General features: G+C 37.4%; 1 protein-coding gene across 4 annotated transcripts in view; it reads left to right on the top strand.

The window, feature by feature from the left end:
• Positions 1 to 18493, top strand: part of ACYP2 (acylphosphatase 2) — a 191188-nt gene that overhangs the window by 95887 nt on the left and 76808 nt on the right. For 2 of the 4 annotated variants that reach the window (XM_074400155.1, XM_074400147.1), the window contains one exon: positions 3006 to 3038. The exons of the other annotated variants lie outside the window; for them this stretch is intronic. In XM_074400155.1, the coding sequence (XP_074256256.1) occupies positions 3006 to 3038 (33 nt within the window). The remainder of the gene's footprint in view (positions 1 to 3005; positions 3039 to 18493) is intronic. 4 annotated transcript variants of the gene reach the window in all.

Here is an 18493-nt window from a genome sequence, read left to right as displayed (position 1 = left end):
TTTTTTTTTTTTTTTTTGAGACGGAGTTTTGCTCTTGTTGCCCAGGCTGGAGTGCAATGGCGCATTCGGCTCACTGCAACCTCCACCTCCTGGGTTCAAGCGATTCTCCTGTCTCTGCCTCCCAAGTAGCTGGGATTACAGGCATGTGCCACCACGTCTGGCTAATTTTTTGTATTTTTAGTAGAGATGGGGTTTCACCATGTTGGCCAGGATGGGCCACATTTTCTTTATCCAGTCTATGATGGGATTCATTAAGGATATGGAACTAGAAATACCATTTGACCCAGTAATCCCATTATTGGGTATATACCCAAAGGATTATAAAACATTCAGCCATAAAGACACATGCACACATATGTTTATTGTGGCACAGTTCACAATAGCAAAGATTTGGTAACTCTTTTTTTTTTTTGAGACAGAGTTTCACTCTTGTTACCCAGGCTGGAGTGCAATGGTGCGATCTCGGCTCACCGCAACCTCCACCTCCTGGGTTCAGGCAATTCTCCTGTCTCAGCCTCCTGAGTAGCTGAGATTACAGGCACGCGCCACCATGCCCAGCTAATGTTTTGTATTTTTAGTAGAGAGGGGGTTTCACTATGTTGATCAGGATGGTCTGATCTCTTGACCTCGTGATCCACCCGCCTCGGCCTCCCAAAGTGCTGGGATTACAGGCTTGAGCCACTGCGCCCGGCCAGATTTGGTAACTCTTTAAAGCTCAGTTATTCGAAGGTAAAGGTAACCTAATTATTAGACATCTTCATTAAATAGGCATCTGACACAATTGCTGCTAGGATCAAGAATAGAAAAATTATTTTTTGCATACTTATGACCATACTTATTTCCAGTAAATTGATATGAGTTGCTACAGGCAAAGATCACGCTGGTCTCTTTCACCTCTCTGCTTATTTGGCTCACAGGGCCTTCCTTCTGTTATACAGATTTCCCTGATGTCAACTCAAGTGTACATACAAACTACTGCACAAAAATCTCATGAAGTACTCAGTTGCATGGGGTCATCTGAAAGATGCAGACGATCTTTAAATTCTTTTTTTATAGATTATCATAAACATTAAAACAAAAATATTTTTTAAAACATCAAGAATTTGAAGACTTTTAATAATAGATTCATAAATTTTTGTTTTAGAAATGCTGTTACAGAATACCCAACAGTTGTCCTGATGGCAAATAAATAAATAAATACTTTGGGATCCAAAAGCAAATTTCTGTGTATTTAAACATGCAAATAGTTTTTCAATTCTAAACCTACTCAAAGTATAGCATTACAGTGATATTTAACTTTGATGTCGACATCCTGGACATATGAGTTATGAATTATATAGAATTTTGAATATAGAATGTTTCATATATAGCATGAAATATACATTATATGTAATTTTGATACATGTTTTATTTTAAGAGAAAAATCTAACTGCTATTAGTTCTTCCTCTACTAATCCCATCTACTTGGCATCCTAATGTACTTAGTTTGGTTTAAGTATGATTGGGAAGCTCTATATCCAGTCCTGGCTATGGTTAGTGTTGTCAGATCTGTGTTTGAGTATATAATTTTTATTTTATTTTACTTTGGAAACTATGACATTTAAATCTTCATGTATTACTGGTTATATTTAATTTTAATATTTAAATATCAGAAGAAGTGATTTATTTACCAAACTCTAGATTCAACATTTGTGTTTCAAATATCTCTATGATGTCTACCATTTCTTTGTCTATGTATTGCATTATGGTGCAACTTGAAGGCTCATTATTTCCATCTCTAATTGACCAGTAGGGTAAGATATAATCAGTGCTTGAAAGTTCAGGTAGAGGAAACTTGTATGCTTTGTGATGTCAGGAACTCTGCTTGTTTTCTCTCTCTTTCTCTCCCTCCCTCCCTCTCTCTCTCGCTCTCGCTCTCGCTCTCGCTATCGCTCTCTGCTGGCTTATTTCTAGCTGATTTATTTCTGGCAGGATTTTAGCCAGGGGCTGATCGTAAGCTCCACCACTGCCTGCCATAGTGCTTAGCACATAGTATGTGTTCACTATAGATGAATAAAGGGGTAAACAAAAGATAGTACATGTTCACTATAGATGAATAAAGGGGTAAACAGATAAAAGAATGAATGAATTTGGTATACAACTAGTAGTGATGGTAAAGCAGTGTTAGTTGTTCAGCAGAGGCAAATTTTGGATTTTTTAAAATCTGAAGCTGGAGACTTTTATCTCACTGATTTTCATATTGCCTAAGCTTTTATTTATTTGGGGGGGATGCAAAATCCTTTGGAAATTTTGCTAATTTCATTGACTAATGCACATATGCTGAGCATGATCTTTGGATAATCAAGTGGATGGATTGCCTTTCACATTATAGACAGTAAGTGTCATAGATTACATATCCAACTGCGCATAGAATTTCTGCTTTTCCATTTTAATTTGAGCTCACCTGTTATCCTGGGGCCTCAGCTGTAATCTCCTTTTTCCCTCACAGCTGACTGAGAATGGATTTCCATATGCTTTACTAGGGTTGGAAAACCCCAGTTATGATCATCTTAGTAGTGATCTGTCTTCCAGGCTTTATTATCTGCTTCCCTGCTTTCAGCATCAAAACAGGAGTAGTTATATCCAATGAATACAAAGAAAATGGATTAATTTCTGACATATAGCTTATTGACTGTGACCCAGGCAGCAAGGATGGAGTACAGAGGAGCTAATATGCATTCCTCATTAGTCAGCTCACCCATGTGGTCAGCAGATTCCTTTTCTAAAGTAGTTGTGTAATCTGTAGCGGCAGTACCCAAATACAGTTGAGAAATTATGTTTATTTCATTTTGATAAAAAGAGTATATTCTTGTATTAAAATATTCAAAAAGTTTATATAAAGTAAATTTAAATCACCTGTAATCTCACCATCTGGAAATAAACTAATTTAAATAGAAGCTGCCACTCACTTTTTTTCCCCCAAAAATGTCATGACGATTTTCTTTTTCTCCAACCTTTATTTTCAGCTCCGGGGATACTTGTGCAGATTTGTTACACAGGTACATTGCATGTCACAGTTGTTTGGTGTACCCATTATTTCATACCTGATAGTTTTTCAGTCTTTACCTTCCTCCCACCCTCCACCTTCAAGTGATCACCAATGTCTGTTGTTCCCTTGTGTCCATGTGTACTCAGTGATTAGCTCCCATTTTTAAGAGCGAACATGTGGTATTTGGTTTTCTGTTTCTGCATTAATTGGCTTAGAATAATGGCCTCCAGTTCCACCCATGTTGCTGCAAAGGACGTGATTTTATTAATTTTTTGTGGCTGTGTAGTATTCCATGGCGTATATGTACGTTTTCTTTATCCAGTTCTCCATTAATGGGCATCTAGATTGATTCCGTGTCTTTGCTCTTGTGAATAGTACTGTGATAAACATACACGTGCATATGTCTTTATGGTAGAATGATTTATATTCCTTTGGGTATATACCCAGTAATGAGATTTCTGGGTCAAATAGTTCTGTTTTAAGCAGTTTCCAAACTGCTTTCCACAGAGGCTGTGCTAATTTATTCCCAGCAGCAGTGTATAAGCACTCCCTTTCCTCTGCAACCTCACCAGCATCTGTTATTTTTTTACTTTTTAATAGTAGCCATTCTGACTGGTATGAGGTGGTATCTCATTGTGGTTTTGATAAGCATTTTCTAATGATTAGTGATGTTGAGCATTTTTTCATATGCTGTTGGCTCTGTGTATGTGTTCTTTTGAGAAGTATCTGTTCATGTCCTTTGTCCCCCATTCTACAACCCCTACTTTTTTTGAGACAGGATCTCACTCTGTTGCCCAGGCTGGAGTACAGTGGCTTGAACATTGCTAAATGTAGCCTTAACTTCCTGGGCTTAAGTGATCCTCCTCTTTCAGCCTCCCAAGTAGCTAAGACCACAGGTACATGCCCTCACACCTGGTTATTTTTTTATTTTAGTTTTTGTAGAGACAGGATCTCCCTGGTCTGGAACTCCTGAGTTCAAGGAGTTACACCACCTCAGCCTCCCAAAGTGCTGAGATTACAGGCATGAGCACCCATGCCTAGCCATCTTTGCCCATTTTTTAAACGCGTTGTTTGTTGTTTGCTTGTTAATTTAAGTTCCTTATAGTTTCTGGGTATTAGAGCTTTGTTTGATGCATAGTTTGCAAATATTTTCTTCCCTTCTGTAGGTTGTCTGTTTACTCTGCTGATACTTTCTTTTGCTGTGCAGAAGCTCCTTAATTTAATTAGGTCCTACTTGTCAATTTTTGTTTTTGGTGCAATTGCTTTTTGAGTCTTTGTCATGAAATCTTTGCCAGGGCCTATGTCTAGAATCTCATTTCTTAGGTTTTCTTCCAGGGTTTTTATGGTTTTAGGTTTTACATTTAAATCTTTACTCCATCTTGCATTGATTGTGTATATGGTGAAAGGAAGAGTAGCGTTTCGATCTTCTGTGTATGGCTAGCTAGTTATCTCAGCACCATTTATTGAATAGAGAATTCTTTTCCCATTGCTTGTTATTGTCAACTTTGTCAAAGATCAGATGGCTGTAGGTGTGTGGCTTTATTTCTGGGTTCTCCAACCTGTTCCACTGGTCTTTGTGTCTGTTTTTGTATCAGTATAGTGCTGTTTGGGTTACTGGGACCTTGTCGTGTAGCTTGAAGTCAGGTGGTATGATGTCTCTGGCTTCGTTTTTTCTGTTGCTGTTTTTTGCTTGGCATTGCTTTGGTTATTAATGCTTTCTTTGGTTCCATATGACTTTTACAAGACTTTTTTCTAATGCTGTGAAAAATGTCATTGGCAGTTTGATAGGAATAGCATCAAATTTGCCAATTGCTTTGGACAGTGTAGCCATCTTAATAATATTGATTCTTCCTAGCTATGAGGATGGAAGGTTTTTCCATTTGTTTGTATCATATCTGATGTTTTTCAGCAGTGTTTTATAATTCTTGTTGTAGGGATCTTTTGCCTCCCTGGTTAGGTATATTCCTAGGTATTTCATTCTTTTTGTGGGTATTATGAATCGAATTGTGTTTTTTGATTTGGCTCTCAGCTTGGATGTTATTGATGCATAGAAGTGCTATTGATTTTGATATATTGATTTTGTATCCTGAAATTTGGAGGTTGTTGATCAGATCTAGGAACCTTTGGGCAGAGACTATGGGGTATTTCCAGGTATAGAATTACACTGTCTGCTAAGAGAGAAAGTTTGACTTCCTTTCCTCCTGTTTGGAATTCTTTTATTTCTTCTTTTTGCCTAATTGCTCTGGCTAGGACTTCCAGTAGTATGTTGAATAGAAATGGTGAGAGAGGGCATCCTTGTGCCAGTCTTCAAAGGGAATCCTTCCAGCTTTTGCCCATTCAGTATGATGCTGGCTGTAGGTTTGTCATAGATGGCTCTTATTATTTTGAAGTATATTCCTTTGATGCCTAGTTCATTGAGTGTCTTGGCTATTTTATCACAAGAACTTAAAAATACATTTCATTTATTACTCAGGTAATACATATTAACTTTTAGAAAAATCAGAAGATATAGTTTAAATCAAAAGAAAAATACCTGTTATGATACTATCTTGTAGATAGCTGCTATTGTGGTTTGGGCATATATTCTTCCAAACATGTAACCGCACAATAAATTGTGTAAATTTATAACAAGGTACATACTTTCTTATAAAATGGGAAGCATACTATGCATAGTTAGGTGTAATCATTTTTGTGACTATCTTTCCATGTCAGTAAATATATTTCCCCGTAATCATTACTAATGGCTACAAAATATTCCATTATATTTATGTATAAAATAAATGTATTTAATAAAGCTTATGCTGATTTAAAAACGTATGCTGATTTCATTTAAAAACTGTCTTTTATACTTGTTTATTGTGGACTTTGTGACAAAAAACACAAACATTTTACATTTACATTTTACATTTCCGTGAGTCCAGTCTGTCACTCTTGTTACAGTTTCTGCTTTTGGGATCACACTTAAGAATTCCTCCCCTATACAAATATTTTAAAATTATTTAGCTCTGTTTTCATCTGTTTTAACACTAAAGACTTTAGCCAATGTAGAATTTATCTTATGTGTTACGAGACAGGAATCTAACTTTAATTTTTTCTAAAAAAACTTTGTTAAATAATTCATCCCTCTGCTAATTTAAGATGCTAGTTTTGTCATAAACAATATTTCATATAAATAATTGGGTCTGTCCCTAAACTTTTAAATTTAGTTCTGTGATCTATTTCTGTGCCAGATTTATACTGTTTTGATTATTGAGCATTTATAATATGCTTCAGTTGATGTCTGGTTGAGCAAAACCCTTCCTCTTCTCAAAGTTTTTTGGCTTGTCTAACAGCTTATCATCTTCCAGATATGTCTGAGAATAGTTTGTCAAATTATAGACCTTTTTTGCAGCTTGACATTTTATTGGAATTATATTAAACGTGAAGATTAATTTGGGGAGAGTGACGTATTTATAATAATTTCCCATCAAATAATATAAAATATATCTCTTAATTAATCTTAATTTTTTTAGCACGTAATCACGTTTTTATGTTTATAGGTTTTTTGGTTTTTTTTTTTTTTTTTGAGACAGAGTATTGTTCTGTTACCAGGGCTGGAATGCAGTGGCACAGTCTCAGCTCACTGCAACCTCAGCCTCCTGGGTTTAAGCAATTTTCGTGCCTCAGCCTCCTGAGTAGCTGGGACTACAGGCGCAAGCCACCTCATCTGACTAATTTTTGTATTTTTTGGTAGAAATGGGATTTCACCATGTTGGCCAGGCTAGTCTCGAACTCTTGGCCTCAAGTGATCTACCCACTTTGGCCTTCCATAGTGCTGGGATTACAGGCGTGAGCTACTGCACTGAGGTCTAATCACATTTTTAGTTTGCCATAGCTACTGCACATTCTTGTTAAGTTTATTTTAAAACATCTTATTCTTTGTTTCTATTGTAAGTGGAAGCCCTTTCTCATATTTTCTGATGATTACTAGTGTAAATATATGTGAATTTGATTCTATTTGTTTCATATTTTTTAATCATTTATTTAATATAATTTTTTTTTATTTGGGTGTTCCATAGAGACAATCATTCCACTGCTCAGATCTCAATTTCCTTTCTTAACCCACTGCATAGACTCAAACCTAGTCTAGAAAAGTGGTGAAAAACGGTGGTGGTAACAGGGCTTCCTTTCCTTACTTCCACCTTCAGAGAGAGAGGCTTTAGGTCATCACTGTTCAATAGAACTTTCTGGAATTACAGGAGCATTCTCCCAATGTCCAATACTTATGGCCACTGAGCACTTGAAGTGTGGCTAATAATAATGAAAAATTTAATTATTTTATTCAATTTTAATTAATTTAGGTAAAATAATATTATATTGGACAGCACAGCTCTAGGTTTTTTGTTTGTTTTGAGACAGGGTCTTGCACTGTCACCCAGGCTGGAGTGCAGTGGTGCAATCACAGCTCACTGTGGCCTCCACCTCCTGGGTTCAAGCGACTCTCCTACCTTAGCCTCCTGAGTAGCTAGGACTACAGGTGCACACCACCATGCCCAGCTCATTTTTTGTATTATTTTGGTATAGATGGAGTTTTACCATGTTGCCCAGGTGAATTCCTGAGCTCAAGCGAGTCTCCTGCCTCAGTTTCCCAAAGTGCTGAGCTTACAGGCATGAGCTACACACCTGGACAGAATTTCATTATTAATTATATTATTTATTTCAGATAGATTTTTAACATGATAAAGTCAGCTTGGGGGAAAAAATCATGGCGTAAAAAAAAAGTAAAACTATTATGTAGATAATTGTCAAACACATGGATTTAGCGGGATGTGAAAGGTAGTAGAGAATAGCACGGTAACTGGAGTGAGACGAGGATCGAAAGCAAGTTTGTTTTTGTCTACTTTGTTAAGATTAAGTATGGCTCCACATCCAAATCTTTATTTTTCCTCCCAAAATGTACCTTCTCACTGTATGACCTTCTGGTGATATTGCCACCAATATCCTAGTCCAAAACCTTGTTGGCACCTTTTGGAGTTCTTTTTCTCCCTCGTCCCCTAATAATGCAAACCCTCCCTCATTCTACCCCCATTCCCACAAACCTATATCTCATCCAGTTGTCAGGTTCCTTCACAAGTGCATCTCCTGCATGAAAACACTTGTTCTTGATCTCAATGAAAAGTTGTCTTGGTCTTCATTAAAGCTAGAATTAATTTGTGTCTTTTTTATACACCTTAGTCCTGCACATTGTCTTCATGCTGTTTGTTAACATATTTATGAGATTGTAAACTCTGAGGATCTCATCCTTGACTCCTTGACTGATTTACCTTTCTATCCTGCATGGTCCCTCTGCTAGGGTGCTGCATATATATTGTATACCTGTGCTCAGTAAATATTTCTTACATGAATCACAATCCAACTTGTATTAATCATTTATGTCTTGTATTCCATTGACAAGTTCTGGAGAGCAGGGATCACATGTCTTTATTTTTGTATCTTTTGTGTTATAGTGTAATATTTAACATTAAACAGTTGTTTGGCAATTATTTTAAAATTTTTATTCATAAAAATTGTGTTAAGATGTTTTATTTAGGATTGCATTTTGCTTCGTTTGGTGGACATCCAATTAAAGTAACATAAGCAAACAGGAAGGGGTGTGTGTGTGTGTGTGTGTGTGTGTGTGTGTGTGTGTATGTTTTTCCTTCAAATCACAAGAAGCCTAGTGGAGTCAGTCTAGGGGTGGTACAGTGGTACCAGGTTCTCATCAGTGTCCTAAGTTTTTTTCTGTCCTTAACATGTAGGTTTTGTCCTTGAGATCACATAAGACTTTTCCACCTCCAGGCATCTATATTTATGTTGTTTCTGGTCCTTTCTATTAGGAAAATAGTAGCTTTTCTGGAGGTCTCTACAAATAAACTGCTCTTAGCTCTTCAGTCAGAAGTAGGGTCAAATGGGCATTGCTGTCTTCCAGGGAGTTTTGAAAGATATTTTTAACTGGGTGCTTTCCATCCACATTAAGTTGGGATTTTTTTTTCTTTCTTTCTTTCTTTTTTGTAGGAAGAAAGAAAAAAATAAATCTTGGGTGGGAAATCTAGAGTATTTTCTCGGATATGGAATTTATATTTAAAGCTATTAGGATCTACAAGGGCATGATACAGGGGCATGATATGATACATGTGAAAATTTCAACAAATTAAGACAATTTTGTAATAAATTCCATATGTACAGCTGGACAGTGCTATCAAAGATTAGAGGTAGATGAGCTCCCTGGAAGATGGAGTTGACTATAAAATCTTCAATGTTTAAGAGGAGGGGCTTGAGCAGACCCTTAAGAGATGGGTCAAATATTATAGAGAGGCATTGAGGGCTTGTTTTGCAGTGAGAAACAACATGCTTAATCTATGATTTTGAACCATTAGACCAGCTTAGCAAGAGTTAATGTACTCATATTATAGGGCAGTAGAAAATAAGGTTGGAAAGTAAGTTGGGACGACAAAATGGGACAAAATAAATTGAAGCCACCATGAAGAGTTTGGGTTAGAGGTTGTTCAAATCAGCAAATCTATTGCAAGTTTCTGAAAAGAGGAATAATATGAGGGACTAAAATAGAGATGATATATGTTCGAGTTTAAAAGAATAATTCACAAATTAATTCATTAGAACTAATCACTAATGTTCTATCGTCTACCCAGTAGTTAAGTTCATAGCACTTTTTTTTTTTTAGACAGAGTCTTGCTTTGTTGCTCAGGCTGAGGTGCAATGAGGCAATCTCAGCTCAGTGCAACCTCTGCCTCCTGGGTTCAAGCAATTCTCCTGCCTCAACCTCCTGAGTAGCTGGGATTACAGGCGTGTGCCACTATACCCAGCTAATTTTTGCTTGTTTGTTTTTGTTTTCTTAGTGTGGGGTTTCGCCATGTTGGCCAGGCTGGTCTCAAACTCCTGACCTCAGGTCATCTACCCATCTCGGCCTCCCAAAGTGCTGGGATTACAGGCAAGAGCCACTGTGCCTGGCCAAGTTCATAACACTTTTGACCAAAGCAGTTGATCCTAAGGGGTCCAATACCTAAAATATATATTTGATATTGTTACATTTTGGTCCCTGATTTATAGAATAGTGAAGCTCTAGAAATAAAATTTTCTGTTAAATTTATTTTTTATATTGCCAAGGAATTCTTTGCTTCTGTTATCATTACAACATATTTCAAATATTGTGCCAGTATATTTCATCATATTAATACCCAACTGTAATCTTTCTTAATTAAAGCACTGAATAATTTATAAAATGATTAAAAACACTGTGTGTTTTTGGCTAAATGTGCTTTATTGTCTGTTATTTTCTCAATCTAGAATTTTAAGTTTATTGAAAAATACTTAAATTTCAATGCACTTACGTTGACTGAATGTTTTATTTTCCTTTTAAAATCAATCTTAATACATTTTATAGTTTAAGTGAGGTGTGCTAGAGCATTTCCCAGATATAATTATGAATTTTTTAAAATGACAGATATTTATTCAACTGTAAGTCTCATAAAATAGTAAAGATTTTTTTATCTTCCATTTTAATAATAACGTCAATTACTTCTGATGGTTTGACATAGTTTGAGAGACAGTCAGATTCAACTGAAACACATAAAATATGCTTGAAATAATTTCCTGTATAATTATAAATGAACATCTAAAGCCTGAGTTACCTCATTTAGCGTTTGAAATTTTCATTTCAGAATATGAAAATTAGTGCCTCGTGTCTTTAGACTTTCCTCCTTAATTACTGTAAAATCTTTCCTTTCAGGGTCTCATTAATATGAATTGAACTTGGTGTAAAAATGCACATGTAGAAATAATTTATTGCAGTTTCTCCTAACCAGTTAAAATTTAATATTCATTACTGGGTACTTTTTGATTATTGCTCAGCCCTATCCCATTGGGTTGGGTTTGGCCATAGGACTTGCTTTGGTCAATGGGATGCTAGTGATGCAACATAAAGCCCTAAATATGGTTGCATGGTTTGGCTTAGGTTTTTTCCACTGGTCATTTGTTACGAGAAGAGCTTTCCCTGAGCAGCTGCTGCCCCTTCACCTTGGGTTCCAGAAATAACATAAAGGAAGCAAATCTGATCCCAACCCACAGCCTGAAGCCAAGCCACCCAACCAAGCCCAGCCCAGATCATTCAAACTGCAGTCAACATACAGATTTGTGAGCATGAAAAATAAGTGTTTGCTATTGTAAGTCACTGAATTTGGGAGGTTTTATTATGTAGGATTGTTGTGGTAATAGCTGACTGATATGGCCATTACTATTTCAAAAAGCACATCTATATATTTTCATTAAGAAAATGCAAAATTATAAATGGCTAACCTATCAGTTCTCTGTTACTTAAAAAGTGACAAAACACTAATTATAAAACACCAATTACTTGACAGTGCCTCTTGGCTAGTGGCCATTACGAATTTTACTGAATTATTGATTGATTGATTGATTGATTTTAGATGGAGTTTCTCTGTTGCCCAGACTGGAGTGCAGGGTCACAATCTCGGCTCACTGCATCCTGCGCCTCCTGGGTTCAAATGATTCTCCTGCCTCAGCCTCCCAAGTAGATGGGATTATAGGTGTGTGCCACTACGCCTAGCTAATTTTTGTATTTTTAGTAGAGATGGGGGTTTCACCTTGTTGGCCAGGCTGGTCTCAAACTCCTGACCTCAGGCGATCGCCTGCCTCAGCCTCCCAAAGTGCTGGGATTACAGGCATGAGCCACCGCACCCAACCTGAATAAAATTCTTGAAATGGAACTTGAGGAATAAGTTGTTGAAGTACATATTATTAGTTTTAAAATCTGGCTGGTACTACAAGTAATCACAGAATGAAGTGACATAGGAAGCATGGCTAGCATTTGTTAAGGGCCCGGCCACACATGTGTTTGGCATTCTCTCATCTTCTCACAGCAAATCTGTCAAATCTGTCAGGCAGTCAACACATTTATTGAGCCTTTACCATAGGCCAGGTATTGCGAAGTATGTATTACCTTATTTTTGTGGCATGGAGAAATTGAGGCTCAGAAAAGTGAAATGACTAGTTTAAGCCTCACAGCTAGAAAAGGGCTGAGTTTTAGGGTTTGACCCATGTCTATCTGACTCCAAAAATCATGCTATTATCATCATTGTATTATTTGTGTTTGGGTGGAACTAGGAGGAAAATAGAATGACAGGCCGGGCATGTTGCTCACACCGGTAATCCCAGCACTTTGGGAGGCCGAGGCAGGCGGATCACTTGAGGCCAGGAATTCGAGACCAATCTGGTGAACATCACAAAACCCTATTTCTACTAAAAATATAAAAATTAGCCAGTTGTAGTGGCCCATGCCTGTAATCCCAGCTACTTGGGAGGCTGAGACATTAGAATCACTTCAACTCTGGAGGTAGAGGTTGCAGTGAGCTGAGATTGGGCCACGGCACTCCAGCCTGGGTGACAGAGCAAGACTGTCTCAAAACCAAACCAAAGCAAAACAAAACAAACTGATTTCCCTAATATTTGTTGGTGTGCTATCTCTAGTCATTTGCTGCATAACCCAGATGTCACCCAGAATCACTTTAGCATTCAAAACTTTACATATAAATTAGCTCAGACTCAAATTGCTGTTTTATAGCATGTGAAAGTCTGAAGCTCTCTGTACCATTTCTGCTAATTCCTACAGTCATGTGGTCCCCTTCACGTGTCCTTGGAGGCCACTTTGATTTGCTGTGTCAGTCTGAGTGTAAAGCTCCACCCTTTCCAGGTGCTACCAGACATACCTTTACCAAGTGTTTTCTGAGTTTTGGTAAGGACTTCCATGAAAAACACAAGATCTTCCACCGTTCTTTCCCTCTCATCGTTGCCCCTGGATTGCAACACCCTGCCCCTCTTCATATTCTTTACTCTCATTTTGCAGAATAGCTTTCCCCTTCCTTCAAAGCCTTGATAGTCCATATACCCAACGACTTTGGGAGTCATGCCTCTACCCCCAAGTGTCAGTGAGTGCCTTCCTTGTCTCTGTCTTATTACAAAGCAAAAATAGTGAGATTCTCCAAAACAGCATCAGCTGGAATTAGTCTCATTAGTGAGACAGCCCCCATTTAGCTCAATTTTAATTTTTAAAATTGAATTTCATTGAATTTTCAACATTGACAATGTTGTTCAACTAACCTTAAATGGTGTAAACTGAAAGCATCTGATATAAGAGCTACTCTTTTCTTCTTAGATTAGAAATAAGATGCTTGACTTTACATAACTAAGAAAAAGTCTATCTTTAGAATTTTAGTTGCTTCCTACCTCTTTCCAAAAATGCAACTTATAAAAATTACAGAATAAATCTGGGTATAAGCTTTTTCTGTAGTTTTTCCCAGACCACTTTTCCTATTAGCTATTCAGAGTGAATTTTAGGAACTTGAAAACTTGGTATGTTTATGAGCCCAGAATTTAGACACTGGTATAAATTTAAATAGTCTGAAGCGCTTGATTCTACAACACTGTGTTGGAAGTGGTTGAAGAACTGATTTCCACTTCTGGGTAAGCCAGACTACTCTTATCTTGCAAACTTGCCACTAAAATCTAAATTCCTGTCAGAATTATTTTCAGTGGGAAAAAACTGAATACCACTTGACCAAAAGAACTTTAGTTCTCACTCATTTCTAATGTAATTTTAATTGGTTCATCTTTAATTTAGGAAACAATCTTTCTAGCAATTTGGCAGACATTAGTTTCTTACCAGATACTACCTTAATGCTTTTTGTGGGAAACTCATCTTTAATATCCTATGATTATAGTAACACTGTGTTTTTAATATAACAAACATTGTTTTGTTTATTAAACAAAACATTTCTTTGGGGGTGCATTCATACCTAATTAAAGAGAATGACTGAAAGATGAGGCAGACCCTGAATGTAAGATTCATTTGAAAATCGAGTGTCTCCCGCATGTTCTCACTCATAGGCGGGTGTTGAACAATGAGAACACATGGACACAGGGAGGGGAGCACTACACACTGGGGTCTGTTGGGGAAAATAGGGGAGGGACAGCAGGGGGTGGGGAGTTGGGGAGAGAGAGCATGGGGAGAAATGCCAGACATAGGCGATGGGGAAGAAGACAGCAAATCACACTGCCACGAGTGTATCTATGCAACAATCTTGCATGTTCTTCACGTGTACCCCAAAACCTAAAATGCAATAAAAAAAGAAAAAAAAAAAAGAAAATCGGGTGTCTCAAGGTTCTGCACTGGAACATTGGGGTTCGGCTTCTAAGTACTGTTAGTCCAGTCTTATTACTAAGATTGCAAAAACAGCATTTTATTTTTGTGTGACTTAGACCAATTTTGATGTAGGAGTTTTCTTCTCAGTCACTTTGCAAGTCCCAGCCAGTGATGCCCCACCCAGGCCTCACTCAACCGCACTGGTCTGCCCCTGCTTCTTTGTGTTATAGCTTGTACCTGCATTCAGCAGTTCCTGAGCTCATGTCCTGTGTCCAAAAGGAATGAGGATGTGCTGAACATGGACGGGAGAGGAAGGCGGAGAAAAATTTTATTGAGTGATGAAACAGTTTTCAGCAGAGAAGGGACGAGGGGTTGGTCCCCCTACCCCAAGGTGGGAATGTCCCCTGTGTGGCTGGGCATGGCCCCTTTTATGGACTCAGAATGTGGAGTGTGTACTGATTGGTTAGTGAGTATGCATAAAAGGTTAAAGCGGAGACACCACTCAAAGGTGGGCATGATAGTATCGAAAACAAATTAGGAAAGGGTATGTATATGTAAAATAGGTGAGGGGTGGGAATCAGAGGAAAGTATGCCAAACTGGATGACAAGTTCTCAATCAAGTCTGAGGATTTAACCTGTAGCTTGGCTTTCAGGCTTTGAACTATGTTTGCCTTGAAGTTGCGGTTTCACCAGGTACCGGCCTAGGTATTCGGCTGCCTCCTGTTGATATCAATTGACCTTCCTAAACTTCTCATTTCTTCTCTGTTAAATGAGGATTATGTCTGCCTTACCTACCTTAAAATATTGTTGTAAGGTTTAGATGAAAGCAGTGTATGTGAAAGTACTTTGTAGTGTACAGTGCCTACAGACATTAGTGATTATGTTTATGGGGCAAAAAAAAGTAGGCAGGATGGAAGAAGGGATATAGCAAGGTTGCTGTTACATTCATTCTAGCAGTGTGGCTGGAAATGAATAATCCTCAAATCCTAAACAGTTTAAAGATAGGGAAAGGATGGCCATCCTGGGGGCACAGCAATGACAGGGCCCTTTAATCAGCCACACTGAATGCCAGTTCCAACCATTTCAGGTAATACTGGAGCGTCTACAGTGTGCTGAGTGCCCTGTTAGTTACCAGGGATACACACCACGACAAGATACAGTCCTTTGCCCTCAAGAAATTCTCATTCTGGCTGTGGACACCCGGCTGTGTGTCTCTAGCCGGGGTGAGCCAGGATATGACAGGCTGGGTGGAGCAGAAAAGGAGCTGGTGGGAGCAGAAAAGGAGCTGGTTATTGTGACTGGGTCTGACATGTTTTTTCTATCATTAAATGGAGTGATTTAAAAATAATACACCATATTTATATGTTTAAGTTGCAGAGAAAAACAACAAGGGTGTTTTAAAGTTTGGTTAATTACAAAATCCTGTAATAACTTTTGTTTTCCTTTTAATACATATGGAGTGACAGCATCAGCATGATCTGTCTTACAGTTTTGTCATGTTTTGGGATTTTAATTTACTGGTTTTAGGTTTCAGGGACATCATTGTCACAATGAAGTTCTATTCTGTTGCCTTTTGGTGTTCTAGTTGTACAACACTAACCCTTTGGATGTCATTTTTAACTTTGTCTTTTGTGTTGAAGAGTTGAATTATTAGTGATCTTTATCTTTGGTAGTTTTTAAAGGAAATAAGTGTATAACATATTATCCATACTAAATGAGAGGAACCATTGACAAAGTTTACTCCCAATTAATGGTAATGATTTTGGGGTCTAGAATACCTTAAGTATTTCTGTTTTACTTGTTTCTTAGATAAATAAGAAAATAAGCTTTTACTTTCTGAGTATACAACAGGGAGGGAGTGAGGAAGGACATTCCAAAGATGTCAAGTAATATAAGGTGCTAACCTAGGATTAATAACTCATTGCAGAAAGTTCAGGCGATGACATGGTACTGAATTAAATTCTCTATTGTATTTAATGCTTTACTCGTAGATTTGCTTGTTTGGTGCCTATTTTAACTCAAATATTTAGAGAAAATATGGGAAAGTTTGTGGGAAAATGAAGTCTTGTATAAACATGCTACTCTTAATTGTTTGCCTTTGCTGCAGAAATCCCAGGCTGGCACCAGTGTGGCCCAAACTCTCACTGTGTTACTATAAATTTACATGATGTACTGGATGTTTTGAGAGGTGGAGGCAATCTCATATTCAAAATTGAAAACAAACAAACAAACAAAAAAAACATTTAAATACCCAAGTGAATAAAGATTGACTCTCCTGGATAAGTCTGGACTCATCTTTCAAAGACATTGAGCGTCTAGAATTTTTCTGTGCATTTTCAAGGCCGCAGTTTCCTCTCACAGACAGTCCATTGTTATTACTGGCTGTAGGCAGTCCTGAAAGGGCAGAGTCAGGAAAGACAAAGAATTTACAGTACAGAACTTTCAATAATGTGTTGATGTCAGGAGAAGAGTGGAGCCATTTCTGATAAGAGAGAAGTGTTAATGTTAAACAGCTGTGAATGTACTTTCTGTGATCTACTCCTGCAAAGTAACAGCAGGGTAATTCATAGGCTTGGGTCACAAGATGAATTTGAGTAATCAATCCCCAAGTGAAACCTAAGAGAGGAGAATACTGGAAGAGGTGACACAGGTCAGCCCTGAGAGTGGAACATGGAGTCTTTGACAATCTCATGTTCTTGTCCCGGGTTTAGATTTGGCAGGGGCTGCCTTCCTCCTTTAAGTCCTTGCCACAGCTCCCTTAAAACACATCAACATTTGTCAGTAACTCTGAAAGCATCGTATCAAAATTATTTCTAAATTAGAGTTTGAGAAATGATTTTGAAGTTTATACGGCATTCCTAGTACTCAGGCCAACTCTTCATAGCAACATACTCATTTTGATTCTTAAAGAAATGTAATGTATTTTTTCCTAAATAGATTTAGAATTTTAATCAACACATTTGGCTGGTATAATGAAAAACTGCCTGAGTCTATGGAATGGAGTGAGAATTGGTTCTTTTGGTGAAGGTGCATCTATTCTGAAGATGTAATTGCAACCCATTGGGTACACATACTGAATGTGAGTTAAATTTGGAAATGGACTGCGTCGGGGTTCCAGATTGGGCCATCAGTATTAGGATATTTGTAGTTTTAAATCCAGTCTTAATACCTGTGTGTGTTTAGAATATCTTTTTTCAAAGAGTGAGTAATAAGCTTCTGTTTTTCCAAAAGCAATTTAACTAAGTATTAGGTGTTCGGGGACCAGATTCTTATTCAAATCTTATTTATAAGAGCTTGAAGTCAATAACTTATTTCTCTATCCCTCATCTCTTTTATTCCACTTATAAAACATGCATGCTAATTCTGGCCCTCCTGCTTTTGATGGTGTCACACACATAATACTCTTTGTGATAAGGCTATAAAGTATCAGAGTGGTAATACTTTAAGGCTTTATTAATCCAAAGTAACTTGTGATATTTTAAGGCTTTGTCAATCCAAAGTAATGTTATAGGTACAAATAGTGGTATATACATTGCATAGAATAAGAACTGAATCATGTCAATCAATGCTACATCATTTGAAGTCTTGCAGGAATGGACCAGGCCAGTACTCAAAACTACTACCATTTTGGCTTGATTTTACATAACTTTCAAATCATCTTCTCAGAAAGCTAAACCCTAACTGCTCTTCAAGATAAGCCATGATGACAGAGTAGCTATAAAAGTAGTATCTCATAGATGGAGAGAAGTATGGACAGGTGCAGGGTGGTTGAATGATAGCCCTTTTCTCTTTGAAAGGAAATGGAAGGAATGTAGCTATATTTACAGGTAATGAATTTCAATTCCTTATTACTTTCCTTGGGAAAGCAATCACATTTACTATAAACTGCATTAAGAAGGAGGAATTTACATCTAAGCATGGAAGTGGATCAGAAATTAGCAGACATGTAGGATCCGGTAGATACTTATCATTGAGCAAAGGTCTAAAGATAGTAATGCAGCCTGTAATTCTGTAAGTGGATATATAGGAAACATAACAATAACAGCAACAGCTAACATTTATTGAGTGCTCATTATTTATTAGATACGGTATTATGTATCGTCTGTAGATTATTCATGTGTGAGGCAGGTAGTGTCTTTATTCCCATTTTGGAAATGAAGAAATCAAGGTATACAGTGGTTAAGAAACTTACTTCAGATCATACAGATCTGGGCTAGTTTTCAGATTCAGAGAACCTGACTTCAGAAACCGTTCACTTAAGCAGTATGCCA

This window comes from Saimiri boliviensis, chromosome 1 (genome assembly GCF_048565385.1).
Source record: "Saimiri boliviensis isolate mSaiBol1 chromosome 1, mSaiBol1.pri, whole genome shotgun sequence".
Classification (NCBI taxonomy): domain Eukaryota; kingdom Metazoa; phylum Chordata; class Mammalia; order Primates; family Cebidae; genus Saimiri; species Saimiri boliviensis.
Note: the sequence above shows the minus strand (reverse complement) of the source record. Positions and strands in the feature narration are given on the sequence as shown.